Source organism: Mus musculus, chromosome 5 (genome assembly GCF_000001635.26).
Source record: "Mus musculus strain C57BL/6J chromosome 5, GRCm38.p6 C57BL/6J".
Lineage (NCBI taxonomy): Eukaryota > Metazoa > Chordata > Mammalia > Rodentia > Muridae > Mus > Mus musculus.
In genome coordinates this window covers 73,174,239-73,194,015 of record NC_000071.6, presented here as the reverse complement: position 1 = coordinate 73,194,015, position 19,777 = coordinate 73,174,239, and the positions used below count along the sequence as shown (strand labels likewise).

The 19,777-nt window shown below is 43.3% G+C and overlaps 1 protein-coding gene across 19 annotated transcripts in view; it reads left to right on the top strand.

The window, feature by feature from the left end:
- Fryl (FRY like transcription coactivator) overlaps nt 1–19,777 on the top strand; it is a 236,509-nt gene that overhangs the window by 62,684 nt on the left and 154,048 nt on the right. For 7 of the 19 annotated variants that reach the window (XM_017321111.2, XM_006504145.4, XM_006504144.4 and 4 more), the window contains exon 1: nt 1,636–2,400. The exons of 6 other annotated variants lie outside the window; for them this stretch is intronic. In XM_017321111.2, coding sequence (XP_017176600.1) covers nt 2,199–2,400 — 202 coding nt within the window. In that variant the 5' untranslated portion in view covers nt 1,636–2,198. Of the gene's footprint in view, nt 1–1,628; nt 2,401–19,777 lie in introns of those variants that run through there. 6 more of the 19 variants (XM_006504152.4, XM_006504141.4, XM_006504139.4 and 3 more) reach the window with 2 other exon arrangements.

Sequence of the window (19,777 nt, the reverse complement as noted above, 5' to 3'; positions counted from 1 at the left end):
AAGGGAATCTTGAGGTCTCTTCTGTGACACCCAGTGCTCGCCTTTCTGTGCCCCAGACCCTTCCTTTCTGAGATGTGAAAGTGAGGTTGGGGTTAATAGTAACCCGGCAGGTGGTTCAGCGCAACTTCCTGCCTGGCATCTGCGTCCTTCCACGCCACTGTGTTACAGGGCTCCCTTAGATAAGAGCCCGAGAAGAGGCCCAAGGCAAACAGCAGACACACCGTGTAAAACCCCTGAGGTCACAGTCACTGAGCAAACACAGAATAAGAGCACCCACAGGCAGTGAGAAACCTCACGGCTTAGAGTTATGACATTGCTTCCCTTGTTTGTGGGGATCGGGTCACAGAGATTATCAGTTTTATTCCTTGTAGGCTCAGAGGAAGCTCGGAGAGAGAGTGTGGTTTTTCTAATAGAAGTACTACTTTAGGGAAAGAAATGGAAGTCTTCCTTTCCTGTTCCTCACCTAGACAGAGTCCCTCCACCCACCCTTACTTGGTCTCGAGTATCCCAGGCTGGCCTTGAATTCACTCTGTAGCTGGGATGATTCTGAATTCCCCATCCTTTTGCCTGCTTCTCTAGAGTGCTGGATTAAAGGCGTATCCCACCGCTCTTGGTTTACAAGGTCCTGGCCAATGACCCCTTAAGTCTTACAGTCTAGGAGCAAGGGCAGGAACCTGACTCCAAGCAGATGTGAGCTAGCTACTCCTTCACAGTCATTTCCCCTGTTGTCTGTAGGGACGGACGGCTTTGCCCCGTCTTTAGAAATGTTACATTTCGCATCTATTTTCATGTCCGTTACTGGAAGAGAGCAATTGTGCGTGTGTGTGCATTGCTGAGCGAATCTGAGTTTTGAAGTTCTGCTGAAGGCTTCTGAAGTTCCATACAAGCAGAGTTACCTGGGCTGCTTCTGCCTTCTCTGTGTTCCCTTTGTTCCTGTCCCTCGCTCTCCTGTCTTTTCCTCCCACAAGGCAGGGAGAGGCCTGAGTGGGCGCTAGCTCAGGTTTTAGAGCCTTTCTGTCTTCTGTCTGTCCCCATAACATCGAGGTCATGGGATTAACCCCTTGTGCTCTTTTACCATATGGAATGGATTGTAGTTATTTCAAAAACAGGGTGTTGGTGACTACATTTATTACAGTTTATGATTCATTTCTCAGGGTTTTAACGTTATGTTTTAGGTGGATCTGTTGCCAATGACTTTTTTTTTTTAAGATTTATTTGTTATGTATGTGAGTACACTGTTCTCTCTTCAGACACACCAGAAGAGGGCATCGGATCCCATTACAGATGGTTGTGAGCTACCATGTGGTTGCTGGGAATTGAACTCAGGGCTGTTAACCACTAAGCCATCTCTCCAGCACCTTTTGATGACTTATTCTAGGTTTTCTACTATTGTGAAGAACGCTTGAGCTGGAGAGATGGCTCAGAGGTTAAGAGCACTGACTGCTCTTCCAGAGGTCTTGAGTTCAATTCCCAGCAACCACATGGTGGCTCACAACCATCCGTAATGAGATCTGACACCCTCTTCTGGTGCATCTGAAGACAGCTACAGTGTACTTAGATATAATAATAAATAAATAAATCTTAAAAAAAAAAGAACGCTTGATTCTAAAGGGGATGTGTGTGTGTGTGTGTGTGTGTGTGTGTGTGTGTGTATATGCACATGTTTAAAAGTCTAAGGTTTTCACTGGCTCAGCTTTACAGTCAGTGTAAGTTGTGAGATCTGGTAGCAAATTTTCAAATTGATAAAAATTATTTTTTGAGTCCAAGTTACTCTCTTGCACTCAAGATCTTAAATTTATATGAGGAAGATACACCCCAGAACAAAGCGAATTTATTTTTTTACATTATCACAGTGAAGGCTGTCAGAGTCTAAATGTTAAACCTTATCGAAGGCTAAGCATTTTATGGCATGGGTCTATTGCAGTTAACACCCACTGTGGAAGGGCGCACAGATGTGGCCTGCAGTTTCAGACCGACAGTGTTCGGCCTGTTATCAGCACAAACAGTAATGTCCTAAAAAATCAGCCTTCAAACAGCTGGTGGCCGGCCGGCTGGGCTTTAGTACCGCCTAGGCTCACATGACGTCTCTTTGCTCTTTGCCTCAGATAGTATAGCCCTCAACGAGTCATCAAGGAAGTTGGTCCCTGGACCTGTTCTTTGTGCTTCTGGCTCTAGTAATGTAGAAGAAGCACCCTAAGATGGATTTTTTAAAGAGAGTCGTGCCTCCTGTCCTCTCGGGAGACCTGGTTTTGGATATCAGAGAGAAGATTGAAGGAGACCCCCCCAAATTACTTAGGGTGCGAAGACTGTGTTCAACTTCCTCTGAGAGGACAGTGGGTGACCCAGGCGAGAATAAGTGTTGTGGAAATCACGATGACAGATGTCTACATCAACAAATGGGTAAAGTAAAAAGGCGTTGCTTTAGTTCTTTCAAAAACTGTCCCAGGAAAGTAAGATTTAAGTATTAAAAATATGTCCTAAGGAGGCAAGCAAATGATGAGAAATAGTGTCAAATCATCAAGCCTGATAACTCCAATGGTCTTTGGGAAATATTCTGAGGAAGTGTTATTTAAAAATGTTATTAAAACCCATGGGGAGGGGCCAGAATAAGATATGGAGTCTGATCTGTCCACTATAAAAGTGACTTGTTTTTTGTTTTTTTATTTTTTTAAATTAACTGCTTTGTTGTAAAGATAACAAGTGTTTAGGTAGGCTGTATCTCATGGTGGAACACAGCCTGTGGAAGGTGTCTTGTGAGATGCTCAACCCTTCAGAAGCAAACAAGCTGCCGCAGAGCACCCAGGGTCCCCCCTTGCCATACTACATGCTTGTTGCAGAAGTCAGTTCTACACAGGGCAATGGCAAATGGGAAAACACTCAGTTTGAACTTCCCAACCGAGGCGTTCTGAATCTTTGTTAGAAGTGTTTAAGCCGCAGCGTTCTGAGGGCCCTGGTGCCTGCCCTGCTGCTGACTGCCTCCCAGCTGTGTTTCTGTGTCATTTAAAACCCACCCGAGCTCGTGGGGAGCATGGGGCAGGCTCAGTTCATCCTTTAAGCATGAGCATGAGTAAAATTTACTGTGATTCCAGTTTTGAGTCACTAGAATATTACATAATTATTCATTTTTTTGTGTCGCTTCATATCTGCTGGTGATTGCTTCTTTGTGTAAATGTCCACGCACTTTTAAAATTGGGGCAGGCATTGTGATATTACCTTTAAGAGAGTTTCCAGTTTAAATCTCAGTCAGGATTTTGCAGCCTGTTACTTCGTATTCTCCCTGATGTTGTTTCATATCAGTTTTAAAAAGTACAGTTCTATTTACGAGAAACCATAATATCTGTTTTAAATGCACCAATTATGTAAAAGAATGGGGAGGTGGGGTTTTCTTTTCTCTCTCTCTTTCTTTCTTTCCTTCCTTCCTTCCTTCCTTCCTTCTTTCCTTCTTTCTTTCTTTCTTTCTTTCTTTCTTTCTTTCTTTCTTTCTTTCTTTCTTTCTTTCTTTCTTTCTTTCTTTCTTTCTTTCTTTCTTCTTTTTTAAAATAAAGAAAATACAGATTAAGACTCACAGGTTTGTAATCCTAGACACTGCAGGGGTGGAAGCCAGAGGCGGGAGACTTGGAAGTGCATACTATACCGCAATCTGCTCAGGGTACACCTGGGCTGCTCCAGGTCCTGTCTCCAATCAGAGACAGATCCTTCCTCTTTGGTGACTGGCTTTTGCACACAGCATCTGCAGGTCTATGTTGCTGTCCACGACTTCCTGGTATCAGATCTTAGCTGTTTTGATGTTTCTCACAATTCCAGAGGGCGAGGAAGGGCTAGAGTCACCGAGTGCTACCTTTTGTCTTGAGTTAAACCCAGAGATTGAGCCAGTACACCCTCGAGTCCGGCAGTGTGTGTGGGCTCTGCATGCAGTTTGTGCCAGGTGTTCGAAATTCACTTTTCCTTCTTTTGCTTTCAGTCCTGAGACACTTAAGTTTTTCCTTATTGCAAGCCACACCTGACTTGATTGGAGTTGGCATTGACTTGTAGCATGCCACACCCGTTTCTATGGTTCCCTTTATTTCTGAGCTTGACCTGCGGTTGCTCCTGCCATATGGCCACACTTTGTAGCCACCGTTCACATGCTACAAAGTGTACCGATCAGAGGTTTGCAATTAATGTTAACTAAGGACAATGCCAGTAAGACTTTCTTTTTCAGCTTTTATTTGTGTGTGTGTGTGTGTGTGTGTGTGTGTGTGTGTGTGTAGCACACATAGGGAGGTCAGAAGACACTTTGTAGACTGTTTCTTCTCCTTTCACCTTTATGTGGGTTTCAGGGATGGCCCTGAATTGTCAGGCTTGTGTGGTAAGTGCCTTTATTTGCTGAGTCATCTTTCCAACCCCAGGTTTGTGTTGTGTTTTGTTTTGTTTTGCTTTGCTTTTTTTCTTAAGTTTAGTTATTTGTGTGTTTGTTCGAGTGAGTGTGTGTATGTTTCTGTGTGTGTGTGTGAGAGAGAGGGGGGCTGGGGGGAGGGAAGAGAATGAATGTGGGTATATACCACAGCCTGCACGTGGAGATGAGAATCTAGAATTTGGGACTTGGTTCTCATCTCCCACCATGGGACCTGGGATTCTAGCTCAGCTCATCGGGTTGGCTTGGGGTGGTTTTCCCCAGGGAGCCATCTCTACCACCCCACCCTTAAATAATGATATGGGCTGGAGAGATGGCTCAGCAGTTAAGAGCACTTGCACCTCTCCCAGAGGACCTGGTTCAGTTCTCAGCACCCATGTGGCAGCTCACAACTGCCATCAACTTTAGCCCCAGGGGGATCTGAAATCTTTCTGGCCTCTGTGGGCACCAGGCACGCACATGGTGTTTATACACTCAGGCATTCAGGCTCCCACATATACATATAAAATAAATATTAAAAACACGACAGTTTCCTCCCTCCCTCCCTCTTCTTGTCCTCCCTCCCCACTGTCTCCCCACTTCACTCCTAATGGGTTAGTCAGATTTTCTGTCATAACAGGATATGTGAGAAAAGCGGTTTAAGGAGAAAGAGACTACAGCATGCTAAGCACTAAAGGAAATATATATGACCTCCCTACATCCGCCCCAGGTTAAGGGATCACTTGGAAGAGAGGGGCGGGAAGAGAGTTAAGAGCCAGAAGGTATGACTGACCGACCACAAGGAAACATCTGGACACAGCAGGGCAGCTGTTCGTAGGAACTTACAACCTTTGCGGCAGTGTACACGAGACCTGTGCAAGCTGAGAGCAGACTGAGTCCCAGCAAGGCAGGCACACAGTCTCATCTCTGTTCCTTTTGTCGCAGTTCCATTACCTTGACAAAGAGTGAGTCTAGCATCAAGGCTTCTTTGATTCCACACTGTGTTTTCTGTTATAGTTGGTCTGCATGCTTCAAATGTTTCTGGTTCCTGAGACTCAGCTGTACCTGCAAATCCTTGGTTGGATTTTCTATAAGGCTAGAAACAGAAATGAAGGTTCAAGTGAATAAGTATGCAAGAATCCCTGTGAGCTGGTGGCTTGCCAGCCCGCCCCCAACCCCTCCTGTCATGGAATAGTGTAACCAAGAAGCTATGAACATTACAACTGGAACTGTTTATCTAGGAGGTGTTGGAGTTTTGAAACATACTCGTTGTTTTAAGATAAGGTAATACACTGGACTAGCTGGCTGGCGCTTCCTGTATTGTTCTCTTTTGCCTTGAGCTTGGGGCAGCAATCCTCCTGCCTTGACCTCCTTAGTGCTAGGATTAAAGGCGAGAGCCTCCATGCTCGGCACACTTTCTTTATTTACTGAAAGGAGAAATTCAGTGTATGGAAAAATTCTATGAGAATAATGGGTGTGTGTGTGTCTCTGTGTGTGTGTGTCTGTGTATGTGAATCTATTCTTGTAGAAAAAAAAACTGGTATGTTATACCATATTCCTTTATAAATCTTTTTATCATGAGAGGCAGAGACAGGTGGATCTTTGTGAGTTTGAGGCCATCTTGGTTTATTTAGTGAGTTCCAGGATAGCCAGCGCTATGTAAAGAGAGACCCTATCTCAAGAAACAAACAAACAAAAAAATTAAAAATTACATTTACTTATCGCATGTATGTGTGCATGCATGTGGACTGAGTGCACATATGAAGGTCAGAGGTCGACTTGTGGAAGTCAGTTCTCTGTTCCATCTTGTGGGTTTCTGGCTTGGTACTTTGCCCACTAAGCCATCTCACCTGCTCACTGACAGAGTTCTTATTCCTAGGGGACATTAGACAAGGTTGTGATGTAAACGCATGATTGTCTTCCTGTGAGAAGATCCACAGAGAACAGTCTGAAATACCACCTGTCATGGTAGAATCATTTGTCCATGCTTATGACTGGACAGAAGTACACATGAAGCGAACATGTTCGTAGGTCATGCTTTGAAGAACATCTCTGCTTTTAGACTTTTTTTTTTTTCCTCCCAGTTTTGAACTTTCTTTAATGTTATGTGGACTAATACTTGGAAAACCCTGATGGACATTCTTGAGTAGCCTGGTGTATTGACCAGTGTCTCCTGCTGGTAGCGCTTCTCCGGCCCCCAGCAGCTGGTGACTCTCCTTGCCAGCTTTCTCTTCCCAATAGACTGAGCTGGCTGTTGTTTTAACCAAGCCTGTGTATACCAATGTCAACTTCTTGTTATGATTACATAATTAATTACGCATTACATAATACGGTAAAAGATGAGAGTGGAAAGAGGGTTGGTTTGGTATAAACAGAGGTGGACACTTTGGCTGGGCTCCAGGAAGGTAGATTTTTCTAGAGGAAAAACAAAACCGTGCGGTAAACAGGCCAGAGCAGTGTTAAGGACTGGGGATTGACCACTGAGTACTCTCCGAAACTGAGCAGGGTAGTCAAGTGCATGAGGCTTTGGTCTTAGGCAAGAAGGACAGTGGTGTAACCCACAAATCCAGCCTAAATGACAGGGCCCTGGCACTGTGTCAGAAAGCTGGGGATTAAACATGACTTAAACATTTGAAGTTAATGAAGTTAAAATAAAACCTCGGTGGGTCTCCCCCCTCCCCCCAAACGCCACCCCCCTCCCCTATCCTCTGATTCCTACTTGAATAGAGCTTTTAAGTTAAATGGTCAGGTAGCCTACTTGTAAAGGACTCTCCTGTGCACAGCTGAGTCATGTTATGATATTGCTAAAGAAGTATGTCACTTGTTTGTCACGTCTAGTAGGTATCAGAACGATCAAGCACATGCAGTCATCTCCTATTCACAAGATGCTTCAGCATCCTTCTTGGATAGCATCCTGATCATGTGACTCAAGACTGATCCCAGGGCTGGAGTGTGCAGTTCAGTAGTAGAACTCTTGCCCAGTTTGGGTTTGATCCCAAACACCTCAAAAAGAAACAACAGAAAACATAGTGTCCCTGCTGTCACATTTATTAGTGAACTATCTCTAGGCATAAGAGTTAGTGGGAAGAAAATGTGGCTTACTGGTTGAGAATGTACCATACCATTTTTGATTTGGATAGCCACCATGTAGAGAGCACTGTGACTCTAAAGTACAGGCTGTGTGTTTCTGCACATTTCTTTATAAAAGCTACTGAGTCCGTGGGTCACCAGGATTGGGTTATTTTTCTACTGATAGGATTAACCTTCATTTTGTTATTATTAATGCTGTTTGGAGTCAAGAGGAAGTGTTGGGTGAAGGACAGAAATGTGCAGTGTGCTGTTACTGTTGCATTGTATTGGAACCCACAGCTAGGCAAACATGTTACTACTGAGCTGTATTTTCTGCCCCCTGGTTTTTATTTTGAGACAAGTCTTCCTACATTGTCTAGACTAGTCTTGAACTCACTGGGTAGCTCAGGCAAGCCTTGAATGTTGGATCCCCCTGCCTCAGCCTCTAGTCGCTTGACCTCAGGCACTCACCAGCAGATTGATCAACACTGACTTTTTATAATCAACTCCGAGCAGGGGCAGTGATAGGTTGAATAGAACAAATATCAGCATTTAGGATAGAAGAGATGTGTGAACACTTAGCACAAAGTGAGACCTTGACTTCAAAAAAGGAGAGCGGGAGGACAGGATGGACAGAGAGGGCATTACTTCTTGGGTGTGTTCTGGAGTTGAGAATCTAATAGTTGTTTAATAAGTACTCGTTAGATGTGTGAATATTACTGATCTTTGTTTCCATGATTATAGAAAGTTAGCAAAAATGATGCATTGCTCAATGAATGGTGGTAAAAGTTATTTGAAAAACCTTTGGGCTTTTGATTTGAAGGTAGATGAATCCCTTGAATGTATCCTTAGAGCACTGTATCAGAACACATTTTCTAGGACTGTGTACCTCCTTCTTTGTTTACACATAGTTCCAGAGTGATGTACGGCTTCGTGGAAGCCCTCTGGAGCTTGGGTCACAGGGTGTTTTTGCTTCCTCCTTTGTCTACACCGTGTTGTCCTCCAAATAGCCATTGTCAAACAACTGTGTGAGTCAGAAGTTAGTTAGACCGTGTTCCATCTATAATTTCTCTTGGCTGCTTCCCCAGCCTGGTCACTCTGTGAGGAGAAGCTTCATTTGAGACTGTCTCCCCAGGCTGTGCACAGGTGCATAGGTACAGAGTGGGAACGAACACTTAACTGCAGGTAGCATTTGGTAAGGATCTTTATTTCAAGGATTTACAGGAAGCGCACTTGAAGTAAAGATGGGTTCATTTGCCGTCAGTTCCACTGCTATGGCTGGCCTGAGTCACATGGCTAACACTGAGCCAGTGGAGACTGCTGTGGTGATTCCGGCGGTTAAAATATTGTCATGTGCCGTGTAAGGATGTTGTGGTCAGTGATGGACACATGTAGTGGTAGTGGTTGTATAAGACTGATCACTTATAAGTCACTTTTATTTCCTTAGATGAAGGAATAAGATGAGAGCCAAACCCAAGCTGTGTGAATCCAGGGCTTGGGACTAGTCCCGGGCATTTCCTTCTCTGTTCCCACTATCCCCAGGCCTAGGTCTGGAAGCTTCTAGCTTCTCATTTGCCAAGCTGGCTGATGCAACCCAGCTGCTCTTGGTTTCTGACTGAATTGTTCTTTCTAGCCTCATACCAACTTTGCTAATGTGTTCTAATCTTCTAGCTCCTTCTCATTCCCTGGCTTGTTCTGTCTTCATCTGTGTCTAGCTTATTTTCTCTGTAACCTGTGTCTGTAAAGCTGTCCTGGTAAAACTGTCCCCACCACCCACCACAGCACATACCCTTTTTGTTCTCTCGATACTCTTTTTTTTTTTATTTTAAAGATTTATTTATTATTATATGTAAGTACACTGTAGCTGTCTTCAGATTCCAGAAGATCTCGTTACAGATGGCTGTGAGCCACCATGTGGTTGCTGGGATTTGAACTCAGGACCTTTGGAAGAGCAGTCTGGCTCGTAACCACTGAGCCACCTCTCCAGCGCCCCCTCTCGATACTCTTAAGTAGCCTCCCTTCCCCTGCTGTTCTTGTGAGTTGGGCATATCTTGTCTCTGACTCAGTCTGTCAAATCTTTCTCTGATTTGTCACTTTGTCTGCCCCTCAATTAGATGTCACTTTCAAACGTGGCTGCTTCCTTCTAGAAAGTAACCTTACCTTTATTTTTAGGGATTAAAGGCCTGTGTGCGCTAAGGGCGTGCCTGTATTCCAGTCAGATTATACTATAATCCAGGATGTGTCACATTCTGGCTGGATCATATCTTTGGATGGGATCCCTTGAAGGAACACCCACATAGCTGGATTAAATTTCCTCTACAGTCACTGAATGATGTCCTAGCCATCCTGGTTTACGGTAAATACTTTCAGTGATGTTTACAGAGGGGCAAAATTGCCTGCCACCAGGTTTCTCTGACTCTACACCCCGCTGTAGAGCAATATTAAGCAATGTGTGTCTGTGTTCCTTGTATCCAGGTGTTTAACCATTATTCCAGGTCTCTTTCCTTACTTGCTTCTAATACTTTAGTCCTAATCCACTCAGGACCCTCTGAATTGGTCCGGATTTCATTAGCTAGAAGGGGTACTGCCTACCTTCCTGGTCAGTGGTTTATGTAAGAAGCAAAAGGGGAAAGAATTATATAATCTAAGGTTAATTTAAGTGGAATAAGAGAAATATGCATATGAGTGCTTAGTTAAGCACCTCTGAAATAATATAATCTATATAGCTTAGATTTAAAAGTCATACCAACATGAATAAGACAATAAAAACAGAGACTGGTTAGAATCTGTGGGGTCAGCAGATTTACTTAGGGGTAGATATTTGAGTGACAGATATCACTGTCAGACAGGACAAACACATACCACCAGAGCAGAAAACTAAGCAAAATACGCTAAAATAAATAAATTTATTTATTTTAGAATTAGAATCCATATGCTCGCCTTAGACAGACGTGGTTCAAAACTAGGTTGTGGTGAGTAAAGCTGAAAACATAAAAGACTAGACCAGTCTCCAGTGTGCTATGAAGAGAATTCAGGGAACAAGGCATGTCCCAGAAGCTACCTGGGCGCAGGTACAGACTGGGTTTGTGCCTTCGGGTTGAAGGGCTACACTTGGTGGTTACAGCCTCAGTGGGGTGTGGGACTCTCCAGTGCGATGCCTCCAGGCCATTCCCCTGACCTCACTCCTCTGCCTGCTTGTTTCTGTTAGTCTATTTAACATAAAAATATTAGCTCTTGGAGGATTGTATTGACCTGGCTTTATGTGAGGAAACTTCAGAGCTCAGGTCTATACCATGTGGTCGGGAAGCATCCGGTGAGGGCTGGTTGAGGAACTGGAGGCTGCTGTCCTAGGCGCCTGTCTTGTATGTGCCAAAGCAGAGCAGGCGCCTGAAGCGGTACTTAGCCCACTGATTTTTCCTCCTAGCCAGAGAACATTGCTCAGAGAGTACTGGTTCCTGAGCAATGGTAGCCTTCTATTAGTTCCAACGTCACAGAAACAAAACGATCCTAAAAGGCAGAGGAAGAGAGAATCTTGCATCTAGCAAGTGCAGATCTACAATAACAAACTTTATCTATGAAAGCCTAGAGAGTAAGTCTCTCAGGTCTTGTAAGCTGTGTGTCTCTATTATCAATACCCAACCTAAGCTATGGGCCAGGGCAGCCACAGATGACTCATGAGTGATGACTGTATGAGACATATCCCGGTGTGACTTTGTTTACAGAAACACAACAGGCTTGCCCTAGGAACCAAAGTTTTCTAATAGTTAAAATATAATAGAGAAAAGAATATTGCTGAGGTCAGGGAACAGACCTAACCTCGCAATGGACGCCGGAGGCTTTGAAGCAATATAGCATTATATTTCCTTGTATTTTATTATTTTATGTAACCCTTGCGAGAGTGGTTTTTTTTTTCTTTTTTTTTTTTGTCTGTAGCAGGATACCAGTTCGATATCAGTTACCTCATATTAAACTTCAGAGACTATGATAAGTGATCGTAAAGTCTCTCAAAATTAAAATCAAAACAAGACAAAACAAAACAGACCCCTGCGATCCTGTGGCAGTGTGAGCAAGGCCAGACGGTATATTCTTTAAAGATAACATCTGTTGTCTCATCTCATTCCCTCTCTGCCCCCAGTGCCCATGTGAAGTTCTGTTATTGTCAACCAAGCCGGTCAGGGTCCATCTCACAATGGAACCCTTTGTCTACCAGGCGGGAGTTAGGCTTCCACCCTCCCCGTCCTGCTGTTTATGTGGATAGAATCCACCACGCTATCATTTTTCAGTCATAAAGTTTATTGAACCCGATCTGGTTCTGCGTCCTGTGTTAAAAATATCTATGCTGGGAGTGGAGGTATGAACTGTGATACCAGCAAGTGGGAGGTGACTTGGGGCATAGGAGTCCACAGCAAACTCAAGACTAGCCTGGGCTACATGAGACCCAATCTCAAGAAAAGAGCAAAGAAGAAAAAGGAGAGGGGAAGGGAAGAAAGGGTTCATTATAAAGGGAAGTTAATCTCAGACGAAGGTGATTTGGTTCTAAAAATTAGAATCCATATGCTCGCCTTAGACAGTTTATTTTTCTAGATTCTGCATCTATTAAATTAAGCACGTCGTTGTCGATTGATTTAAATTGCTAAGCAATACAGGTGTAGATTATTCATAGTTGCCTGCTCCAATTTCTTCCTGTTCTTTCATGTAGCCCTTTGATGGGTTTTCTGCTTTTCGGAAGTAATTTAAGCTCAGGCTGGTCATACAGTCTCTTACACTGTGTGTGGAGGAAGTACTAGTTAGAACATATTTCCAGCTCCCTTGATGAAGAAACCTGTTAAAAATTCTCATTATTCTTAGTCTTCTCAAATTCCCCATTCTATTTTAAAATCGAGTTAAAAGAAAGTTAACCTTGGGCTGGAGAATGGCTCAGCTGTTACTATCATTTCCTGTATTTGCAGGGGATCTGAGTTTAGCACCCACATCAGGTGTCTCATAGCTGCCTATATCTCCAACCCTAGGGATGTCAGATCCCCTCTTCTGGTCTCTGTTGACAGACAGACAGACAGACAGACAGACAGACACACACACACACACATGCAAATAAAAATAAAAACCTTTAGAAACAAAGTGACTATAAACACACTTTAAAATAGTTCTTTTTGAATATACTTGTCTGTATTGTGTGTGTGTGTGTGTGTGTGTGTGTGTGTATGCACGTACACAGGAATTTTTGCACGTATATACAGAGGCTAGATGTGACTGTCAGGTATCTTTCTAACATCTCAGGGGAACTCAGGGGAACTGGAGTGTACTGCTTGGCCAGCAAGCCCTGGTGACTTTCCTGTCCGCCTTCCCAGTCCTGTGATTACAGGCATCCGACTTATTTTCAGGTGCTGGGGTTTGAACTCGGGTCCTCATGCTCACACAGCAGGCACATGGACTGAGCCATCTCCCTAGCTCCTTTAAAGTCTCACACTTCAGTGTGCTTAGTTAAGACTTACACAGGAGCCACTTCCATACCTATAGTCAGTCCCAGCACTCTGGAAATAGAGACAGGAGGACCACAAGCTCCAGGCCAGTCCAGACAGTATAACAATATGGTGTCTCAGAATACAACAAGAGTTAAAACAAATCACTCAGGGAATCCGACTGAAAAGCGAATTCTGACTTTAGAAGATTGAAAATAGGGCTTTAAAGAGTATTACATTTTTGAAGTTAGTCTCTTTCAAACACAGTGCCTTGTGGTTCATGTTAGTCCAGCATGTTTTGGGCCAGCCCACTCCGTGGCTCTGACTAGTCTCTGTCCTTTCTTTCTTCCTGATCCTGAATCCTGATCCTTTGCTTCTTCGGTGTGAGGTTTTTTTGTTTGCTTTTGTTTCTATTTTGTTCATCAGTTTTTCCCTTTTCCAATGGAATATTTGTCCTTGCCCGGAAGGACTGGCTAGCTGCAGTGCAGGCCTGCATCTCTGCTCCGTGTATGCATGGGGCACACAGGTGAAAGTTCACTAGGGCTACTAATTCTTTCATCGGGGCAATCCACATATATGTTACTTGTTATATAAATATACGTAGGGTAACAGTTCTTTAAAAATATAAATTTTAAAGCCTGGATCCCTACTAATGTGTTCACACCCTGTTCTTCAGGTAGGTGGGATTCAGCTGAGGGCTTCTGGGATCCTGAGAATGAATTTACGTGAATGATGAGCAGAAAGAACAGACTTTGGTTTCATTCAGAAATGACGTCTTAGCCTCCTGCCAAAAGATGTCGAATTGGTATGGTTTGCAAGGGCAAAGAAGAAGGTCTGATTACAGGGTCTGGACTTTTCCTTTCAGAGCAGAGGAAGCTTGCTCTTTTTTTTTTTTTTTTTTTTTTTTTTTTTTTGGCAAAAGATTAAAAAAAGAACTGAAAGGGAAAGCTCGGAACAAGTTCAGCTATTAATAAACAGCCCCGCCAGGAGCACAGCAGCGATTGTACCTCGTGGTACCCATGAGAAGTGTCATTGTCGCTCCATACCTACCCACTCCTGGGAGAACCAAAGTTTGCTTCCCCAGGATCCATACAAGACAAGCGTGTTGGGGAGGAGACTGAGAGGAGAGTCAGGAGGACCCCAGGGCTTGATGGCCAGGTGGTCTAGAAGACACTTGATGTTGACCATTGACTTCCAGCCTACACACAGACACACACACTCACACTGCTTATATTCAAAGTTTTTTTCTTAAAACGTATTTTATTTATTTAATTTATATGAGTACACTGTAGCTGTCTTCAGACACACCAGAAGTGGGCATCGGATCTCATGGTTGTGAGCCACCATGTGGTTGCTGGGAATTGAACTCAGGACCTCTGGAGGAGCAGTTGGTACTCTTAACCACTGAGCCATGCCTCCAGCCCTACATACAGATTTTTAAAATGGGTTTTAGGTTGTTGATTTGTAAGTATAATGTCGTGCTGTGTATAAGCTGTGGCACTTTTGTAAAGGTTATCTTTATTAGAAGCCATATACCTGTGGTCAGAAACCAGGCTGATCGTTGTCATTGGATTCGTTTGTTTTCTCCTGTTCTGATGAAACAAGGCAGCTTGTAGAAGAAAGGGTTTATTTGGGCTTACAGTTCCAGAGGGCTAGGTCCACAGAAAGAAGAGAGAAAGCCCACTGGTACTGACAAACCTCCTCTAAAAAGGCCAACCCACCGACCCAAACAGTGCCACCAAGTGGCAAGCAAGGGTTCAAATGCCCAAAACTGTTTGAGATGTCTCCTTCAAACCATCACAGGAGTGTAAGCAGTTAATTCTGGACATGACCTGAAACTTGTATTGAAAACCCTGGGCAGAAATCAAGGTCATTTTGGCTTGTGGTTTATTTCGTCTCTCACAGGGCTACATTTGAACCAGTCTTCTTTGTTTTTGAACGTCATTTTTGAACATCTCGGCCTTACCCGTTTTCATCAGACCCATAAGGAGATATCAAGTAGAGGGAAATGGAATCAGAGTCCTCATCGACGTTTTGATTGCCTCTCCCCTTCATTCTTATCAGCATCTTTAAAAAAATGTCATCTTCCCTCACTGCAGCACTTTAAATCAACTTCTTTTCCAAATTGCCTCCAAAAAAACCCTACTTGGCCTTTTGACCCAGTTTCTCTCATGACCTTTCTCCAATATTTTGTTCTTTACCTCAGCATTCAGTCTGCATGTTTCCATTTCCTGGAGACTCTTCTCAGGCCAGTGGAAGACTTGAGGGAGTCTCAGTTAAAGCTGTCTAACTCACTTTATCCATGCCTGTTTTGTTGATGATAAACACGACCGTCCACTCTTCAGGTCCAGATGCCTCATTGACAGGATTTAGATTTGACGGTGTTCCTCAGGAGGTCTTCCCTCTTCTCCCTTGCCTTGTGGGACCCCAGTTTTTCCACAAGTAACCCTGTATTGCCTTGTACTTAATTACAACTTACAGTTTCATAAGGGCTCCTTTGTATGTGAGAACCCCACTTCATGTTCACAAATGAAGCCTGTCTTTGGCCAGGGCATGAGGATCTGTGTTACATGATGTTATCTTTTGCAGTGTATAGACCATTTATATTTAATGGAGTTAGTGACACAGGGTTAAAGTGTCTTATAAAGGATGTATCTGATACTCACTGGTAAAGGTAAAATCAGTTTCCCTAATGGAGCTCATTAGCCACATTTCAGGGCAGGCCCCATGTCCAGAAGTAGTTGGCTAAAATAAAGCAGATTCGGTGATATTTCTATAGATCCTGTGTGTCGTTTTGCTTTGCTTGGACATTTTTTTCTCTTATTAGTCTTTTACTTGTTTGTTTTGGTTTTCTTTTCTTTTTGTGGGGATTTGTTTGTTTGATTTTAGAGATAAAAAAAGAACATGAAGTTGAATGGGTAGGGAGGTGGGGGTGATCTGGGAGGAACTGAGCAAGAGGAAACATGATCAAAAATATTTTGCATGAAAAACGTTTTTCAGTAAAGAATAAAATTAAAATAAATCTGTTTAGTTTTTTTTTTTTAGATTTATTTATCTATTCATTTATTATTATATGTAAGACTGTAGCTGTCTTCAGACACTCCAGAAGAGGGCGTCAGATCTCATTCCGGGTGGTTGTGAGCCACCATGTGGTTGCTGGGATTTGAACTCAGGACTTCTGGAAAAGCAGTCAGTGCTCTTAACCGCTGAGCCACCTCTCCACCCATCTGTTTAGTTTTTTTGGTCATGTTACCACCCTCCCTATTTCTTTGTCTTTGGAATTTCTTATCTCCTAATACTCATACTCTACCATGAGCGCATTTTCTCTTTCTTCTTTTAAAATTCATTGCACTGGAGTTTGCAACAACACATCTCAGGCTGGAGTTTGCAACAACAGAATGATGTTTTCCATGCGATGAATGCAGTGATGCCTGACATGTGTGTTCCTTCTCCACCCCCTTTGTGTCGGGCTGATGGAGTAAATTCTTTTCCAGTTTTACTTCAAATTTTAAAACAGTTATGTGTAGACATATATGTCAGTATGTAGATATATGTGTGTATATATGAATTCAGGTGTCTAGGGGGGGTCAGAGATGCTAGATTCTCTGGAGCTGGAGTTACAGATGACCGTGAGCCATCTTACATGGATGCTGGGGACCAAACTCAGGTCCTCTGGGGCAGCAGTAAGTGCTCTTACCCACTGAGCCATTTCTCCAGCCCTGGGGTAAAATGTTGGATTTCTATCCAGGAATACACCGTGAGTGGTCTTTGCTTTAATTAATTGATGGTGCGTGCTGGGGATTGGGCCCAGGCAAGCCCACATCCACTGAGCTACCTGCTCAGCCTGTCAGTTGCTTTTGGAAAAAAAAACATTTAAAACCAGAAACACTGTCTCTTCATGCGCCTGCTGGTCGCTTCCAGTACCCTCAGTAGACTGTGAGGATGCAAGTATTTAGATTGCTTATCATTTTTCTACCTGAAGAACTCTTTAATACTTTTTGCCCCCCCCCCCCTTTTTTTTCCCCAGTTCACATTTGTCAGTGATGAATTGTTTCACATTTGGTATGTTTGGTAAAAGTTTTTACTTTGCTTTTTCTTTTCATTTTTTTTTTTCTTAACCCAAGGGTATCCCCCACCCCGCCCCCAAGGATTTAGAGATCCGCAGTTTTCTTATTCTTTCCTTCCTTCCCTCCCCCTTTCTCCCTCCGTCCCTTCTCTCCCTCCCTCTCTCCCTAGGGCCTTGCAGTCTTAATTGGGACACCCTTGTTCATTTTCATCTTTCTCCCCCCCCCCATGCAGTTAATCATTTTTTATTACTTAAAAACCAATCTTTACCATCGGGTTCAGCAGTTTCTTTGGGATCTTAGTGTGCACATTTGTTTGTTTTCTGCCTGAGAACTTTGGCTCCATGGCTCTGTAGTCTTACCAATTTTAGAAAGCGTTTTGATCATTGCGTCTTCTGGTGATGCTTTCTGCTCAGTCCCGCAGAGATGCTGGTTCTGCTTAAGTGAGAGACATTGCCGGTCCCCCACCCCCACCCCCACCCCCAGTTGTTGGGGCTTTGTTCATCCTGCTATCATTAATAGACTGTGTCCTGTTGACTGTGCTTCCCTGTGGAGCAGTGGTCTTCAGCCTTCCTATGGCTGCCACTCTTTAGTACAGTGCCTCATGTTGTGGTAAACACTAACCATAAAATTGTTTCATTGTTGCTTCAGAACTGCAATTTAGCAGCTGTTAGGCATCATAATATTAAGTAAATATCTGACAGGCAACCCTCAAAGGGGTCATGACCCCCAGGTTGAGAACCACTGCTTTGGTGTTTCTACGCTTATTAGTCCAGGTTTACTGATCCCCCCCCCCGTATCATCTGTAATCGACTATAGATTAATACAATAAATAATTAATAAAGTCCACAGGATTTATTGTTTTAGATTCAGTTATTCTCCTTCATCCACGATTTCACTTTATGCACTTCCTGTGGTCTGAAAATATTAAATGGAGAATTACAAAAGTAAACAGTTTGTGCTCGCATGCCATTCTGAGGAGCACTGTGAGACCTTGGTCTGCCCCGCTTCCTCCTGCTTGGCACACGAGTCAGGACTTTGTCAGCGTGTCTATCCTGTGTATAGACACCTGCTCCCCAACTGTTGGTGGCCTGTTTCAGTTAGAAGCCAGCCTGTCATCAGAGGGAGCACTCTGCCACTGTAGTACTGGGGTCTGGATAACACTCGTGTGAGAGCAGGTGCTGGGTAGCGGTGTCCCTGCCCCCTTACTTCATGTTCCTCATGAGGTTGTCACTGCAAGTCACCCCAAGGAGGGTGTCCAGAAGATTTATAAAAAGTGAGCAACGGAAAGAGACCACATTCATATAATGTTTGTCACATGGTTGTTTGTTCTGTTCTGTTATTAATCTTGTGGTTGTTTTAAAAATTAGAGGTTATTGCAAGTATATTTGTATAGGGAGAAAAATGGTACACACATGACTGGTGGTTTGCACGAGAATGACCTCTGTAGGCCCATAGGGAGCGGCACATTAGGAGGCGTGGCCTTGTTGGAGGAACTGTGTCACTGGGGGTAGGCTTTGAGGTTTCAGAAGCTCAAGCTAGGCCCAGCATCCTTCTCTTTTCCTGCTGTCTGTAAATCGGCCTCTGTTCCTTCTCCAGCAACATGTCTGCCTGCATGCCACCATGCTTCCCTCGTGATGATAATGGACTAAACCTCTGAACTGTAAGCCAGCCTCTATTAAATGCTTTTTTTTTTTTTTTTTTTTTTTTTTTTTGTAAGAGTTGGTGTGGTCATGGTGTTTCTTCACAGCAATAGAAACCCAAACTAAGACAAGGACTCTATGCTACCAGCAGTTTTAGGTGTCCACTCTGGGTCATAGAACGTCTTTCCTGTGAATAAAGAAGGGACTACTAGGTAGATTTTTTTTTTTTTTTTTTTTTTGTCTCTCGACATTCTATGTGAAGCTTTTTTCTCTTCTTTTTTTTCTCCTCTTCCTCCTCTTCTTCTTCTTCTTCTTTTTTTTTTTTTTTCTTTTTTTTCCATTTTCTTTTTCTATATCATGGAGTCTGGCCTTTTAAAGAAGCAATAGAATCCACCATCTCTGTTATTTCCAGATCTGCGATACTAATTTTATAGGTCGGTTTCCCTACCTTTTGACACATTTAATAGCCCTTAGTTAGATGTTGGATATGCAGATGCGACATTGTTGAACACTGGATTTTGCTACATGCTTAGAAAGAACAGATATATGGACGTGACGTTGTTGCACACTGGATTTTGTTACATGCTTAGAAAGAACAGTTTGCCTTCTGGATGGTAACTACTGTCAGGTCAGCAGGCTCCTTTGATGCTTGTTTCAGAAGGTTGTTTTAAAGTCTTTGTAAGGAACGACTCAGGAATCTTTAGAGTGATCTCTAGCAGGTTGTTGGACACAGCTCTCCTGCAGTGGGTATAGAGACTAGGCTTGGCTGATCAATGGAGATGTCTGTGGTTTGAAGACTTTCAAGGGATCCAGTCTATGTACTGCAACCCTGAAACTGCCTCCGAGCAGAGTTGAGACAATTCTTGTATTTCTTCTTGTTTTGAGTCACCCAATTGCTTTAGTCCCCCTGTGTTATAGACCAGTATCTGATTACCTCAGTCACAGACTTTGTAATAGTGTAAGAGTCATGTATAGAAGAGAAGTCAGTTTCCATTGTCCCATGGAGCCTGAAGCAGAAGTCTGGAATGAGTTCGTGTAACCTTTGCATACTTGATATAAGGAGTGTGTGTGTGTGTGTGTGTGTGTGTGTGTGTGTGTACCTTATTTTTGGACATTTTCAGATGGATAGTAAGTAAAATTGCAAGCCCCTGCACAGTAGTGCAGTATTCT